Below are 4,507 nucleotides of genomic sequence, written 5' to 3'. Positions count from 1 at the left end.
GGTTTGAGTGCGTTGAAGCGTATCATTCTTCTATTTATAATTTTTTTATTAAATTAATATCTGATAAATTCGTAACATATTGATATAAATTATTTTTAAATTAAATATTTTAAACTACAATTTCAAAGAAAAATTCAAAATAAATGAATGATTAAATTAAAAATTTTAAAAATATTTGAACTATGTTTAATCGTTGGTGTTGCTTTCATATAATTTTTTTCCCTTCACTTAAGAATTCAATTTAAATTGTCGCATTTACGCCTGAGTTTTCTTAAGACAGTTAATCTTTTACATTATACACGCACATTATCTGTCAAATTAAGACAGGTAATTTTTTTTACATTATATACGCACTCATATGTCAAAAATATCCAAGTAAAATACATGCCAAAAATTTCAACACCTCAACATTGCAATTAAATCAAAACTTTCATTAATTAGAAAGTAAATTACAGCCTATTAATATTTTTTTTCTATATTTAAGGATCTACTTTAATCCTAAAATATTTAAACTCTTAACTTAATTTATTTATTTTAAATATTAAACGTTTTAATTTAAAAACTTTATAAAATAATTGAAAGATATAAAATTCTTTATAATGAGATTTTTTTTTAAATGTTGATTTTTTAAATAATTTTTAGTTGAGTTAGATGTTTGATTAACTTGTGGCATCATGTTAACTAGGATTTAAATATAATGCATACTAATATGGCTTTCACATTTTGCACTGGATTGATTAATTATTTTATCAAATTATAAAGTAAAAATTTGAAGGTTAAAATATGCTCTAAGTGTTTATAGATTTCATACATCTGGAATTTAGTCTCTTTACTTTTTAAATTTAAAAATTCAGATGCAATAGTCACCACCATTAAAATTTTTCTACTAAACCTATTGGTATGACATTTTAAAATTAAAAAAGAAAAAAGATCACTTGATAGTTATTAACAATAAAAGTAATGTTGAATCAAATTATAAAAATAGAGGAATCAAATTGAAAAAAAAATTAAAATATATAAATTAATTAAAGGTCAAATTTTATTATCTTATTATATATATATAAGGACAAACCCCCCCAAAAAATGTGTTAAAATGGACTAATTAAGGTACCAAATTATGTTAATAATTAAATTATATAAATTAAATCTTAAATTTAACATATTAGAAGGAGCAAACCTGAAATTTAGCCTTTTCTATGAAATGCAAAAAGGGGGAAACATGTGGGTGAGTGCCATGTGTCCTTTTGTATATAGGTACTAGTATGGTTTCTACGGACGCTCTATGTTGATTTAATTATTTATTTCTTAACTAAATCATAGAGTAAAAATTTAAACATTACAATTTGAAATTTAATCTCTATATATTTATTTTTAAAAATTTAATTATTTATTTTTTAAATTTAAAAATTTAGGTATATTTGTTAAGATTATTAAAATTTTTTTGTTAAATTTTTTGGTCTGATATTTTAAAATTAAAAAAATTACTTGATATTTATGTAATAAAAAATATTGTACCCAACTTGAATTTAATATAGAATTTTAATGGTGGTAACAATTCTTAAAAATTCACATAATTATTTTAATTAGAATAAAATATTTAGGCTAGCTAATGATATTATAAAAGTTGAGGCACCAAATCATGTCAAAATTAAAATATGTAGATTAAATCTCAAATTTGAATGAAATATAGGGATCAAATTGAAATTCAACCAATCTTATAATCTAAAAAATAAAGGCGTTGAAATTGAAATTTACCCATTATGGTTTTATGTTAAAAAAAATAGACAAGTGTCTATTGTTAAATCTCAAATTTCAACAAAATATAGGGATCAAATTAAAATTTGATATTTTTAGATTATAAAAATAAAGGGATTGAAATTAAAATTTATCAATTATGATTGTATTAAAAAAATTGTGGAAGGCATTAGGACCTTTATATATATATAGTGGTATAAATACGGACATGGATTTCTTTTTGTTCATCGGAATTGGGCTACTCTGTAAAAAAGCAAATCAACAAGGGGGTCTTTCGGGTAATTAAAAGGAAATATGGCTCGAATCGGAAAATAAAATAAATAATAAGGCCAAACTAGAAATAAAAAGGAATATTGTCCATCGCCACGCGCCTACGCATCGTCTTCTCTCTCTATATGACGGAAAAACTCGTCTCCTATTTCTCTCTAGAGAATTTACAAAAAAAAAAAAAAACAGAAAGAAAGAAAGAAAACTCAACCCTCCCAAAAATGGCGTTCCCTCAGCAGCAGTTTCAACAACACTACCAACCTCAACAACAACAACAACAACAATCAAAAAGTTTCAGGTAAATCCCCAAAAGAAAAAAAGATCGATCTTTTTAATAACTAAAAAATCATTTTTGATTTTCTGCTAAAAAAAAGAAAACCCTAAAATTTTGAACATGTCTCTTTCTAATATGTTTGATCTCAGGAACTTGTACGCAATCGACGCTCAGGTTTCGCCACCACTTGCTTATTACAATACGCCTAATTTACAAAATTCCTCTCAGCATCCTCCATATATCCCTCCTTGTAATTCCTCTCTTCCTTTTTTTTTTTAAAAAAATGTCTTTATTTTTCTATTTAATTGATGAAGAATTATGTGAAGTTAAGTTAAAATTGAACTTCTTTACTGCTAGTTAGCTGAGCTTACAACTTAGTTATCTCTTTCTTTTACCTGTTAGGCATCAAGTTTGGAACTTTGTTGTTTAATGTCTTTGGGATTCAGATGCATTCATGAAAATGTTCTTATAACAATTGGGTATGTTGATTTTTTTTATTGTTTTAGTTCATGTTGTGGGGTTTGCACCGGGTCCGGTACCGGTTACAGATGGGAGTGATGGAGGAGCTGAGATGCAATGGAACAATGGGGTTGAGCCTAAAAGGAAGAAGTTAAAGGAACAAGATTTTTTGGAGAACAATTCACAAATATCTTCTGTTGACTTTTTTCAAGCACAGTCAGTCTCGACAGGGTTAGGTTTGTCACTTGACAATAACAATAATAATCGAATGGCTTCTTCGGGTGATTCGGCTTTGTTGTCCCTCATTGGTGATGACATAGATAATGAGTTGCAACGACAAGATGCAGAGATTGATAGGTTCCTCAAAGTTCAGGTCTTTCTTTGTTGTCTTTAGCTTAGTTTTTAAATGTAGTTAACCGGAAATAAAACATGTTTGATTAGCTTCCACCATTGTTGCAAGGATTGATTTATTATTTAGGACATCATTTACGCCATATGTGGATATCAGTGGATTTTATGATCCTTTAATGCTTATAACATTATTATGGTTTTGTGCTAAAATTTTGCTGTTGATGTTTGTTTCGTATATTTGTTTTAAGTTTCTTGGTGTGGTTAATGGTTCTGTAAGCTCTGGATAAGGCGGTTATGTCATATTTACATTTCTTTGAGATTGTGGTCATTGTTGTTACCTAGCAGTGGAGTGCTTTTTGAGAACGAGTCAAGTGTTTGCATGTCCTGCATATGTTCATTGTGTTTCCCCTTCAACGTTTTAGCTATTAGTATTGAACTTTTTGCAATAGTAATGTTCTTCCCCATTCTCTTTTCATTGTTTGGTAGAAGTAATAGCAATTAAGATATATCTTTAATCATCTGCGTTTTCAGCTTGTCATTAATTATGGATCTCTTCATCATGTGCTTAGTTTTGTAACTCTACTTATTTACAGAAACAAGGGTTAATTATGTCTATGTTAGAAATGAAGAAAACTAGTGTGGAATTGAATAAAGTGAACTATTTTTGTCCTTCACATAGACAATGAATTTTGATGATCTATCATGCTTGGTCATTCTATAGTTGGAGGATGTTTCTGTTCTCCACACTCTGAGGTGAAGTTCATGGTGGTGAAACCTATTGTTTATGTTATATTTTGGCATTAACTTCTAATCTTTTTTCTTTGAATAGGGTGACCGATTACAGCAATCTGTGTTGGAGAAGGTTCAGGCTAACCAGCTCCAGACAATTTCGCTTGTGGAAGAGAAAGTTTTTCAGAAACTTCGTGAAAAAGAAGCAGAAGTGGAGAATATTAACAAAAAGAATATGGAACTTGAAGAGAAAATGGAGCAACTGACAATGGAAGCAGGTGCCTGGCAGCAGCGAGCCAGATACAATGAGAACATGATTACTGCCCTCAAGTTTAATCTTCAGCAAGTTTATGCTCAAAGTAGAGATAGTAAGGAAGGATGTGGTGATAGTGAGGTTGATGATACAGCTTCATGCTGCAATGGCCGAGCCATTGATTTCCAACTGCTCTGCAAGGAGAATAGCGACAAGAAAGAGTTGATGGCTTGTAAGGTTTGTGCAGTGAATGAAGCCTGCATGCTCTTGTTACCTTGTAAGCATCTCTGCCTGTGTAAAAGTTGTGAAAGTAAGCTTAGTTTTTGCCCCCTGTGTCAGTCATCTAAGTTTATTGGTATGGAGGTCTTTATGTAATGATATACGTATAAATGCTTTAATGTTATACTAAAGTTATAACC

The 4,507-nt window shown here is 29.2% G+C and overlaps 1 protein-coding gene across 1 annotated transcript; it reads left to right on the top strand.

The window, feature by feature from the left end:
- Positions 1 to 2,107: 2,107 nt before the first annotated feature.
- LOC107958134 (probable BOI-related E3 ubiquitin-protein ligase 3) lies at positions 2,108 to 4,507 on the top strand. The gene is made up of 4 exons (XM_016893810.2): positions 2,108 to 2,320; positions 2,446 to 2,546; positions 2,803 to 3,128; positions 3,936 to 4,507. Exons 1-4 carry the CDS (start codon positions 2,151 to 2,153, stop codon positions 4,461 to 4,463), a joined length of 1,125 nt encoding a protein of 374 aa, XP_016749299.1. The 5' UTR covers positions 2,108 to 2,150; the 3' UTR covers positions 4,464 to 4,507.

The sequence above is a fragment of the Gossypium hirsutum genome, chromosome A05, assembly GCF_007990345.1.
Source record: "Gossypium hirsutum isolate 1008001.06 chromosome A05, Gossypium_hirsutum_v2.1, whole genome shotgun sequence".
Taxonomy (NCBI): domain Eukaryota; kingdom Viridiplantae; phylum Streptophyta; class Magnoliopsida; order Malvales; family Malvaceae; genus Gossypium; species Gossypium hirsutum.
This window is presented reverse-complemented; position numbering and strand designations above follow the sequence as displayed.

Excerpts from the sequence above, each read along its gene's own strand:
- LOC107958134 (XM_016893810.2), top strand. The coding sequence starts at position 2,151 with ATGACGGAAAAACTCGTCTCCTATTTCTCTCTAGAGAATTTACAAAAA. Across the intron at positions 2,321-2,445 it reads CAACAATCAAAAAGTTTCAG|GAACTTGTACGCAATCGACG; the intron begins GTAAATCCCCAA and ends GTTTGATCTCAG. Across the intron at positions 3,129-3,935 it reads ATAGGTTCCTCAAAGTTCAG|GGTGACCGATTACAGCAATC; the intron begins GTCTTTCTTTGT and ends TTCTTTGAATAG.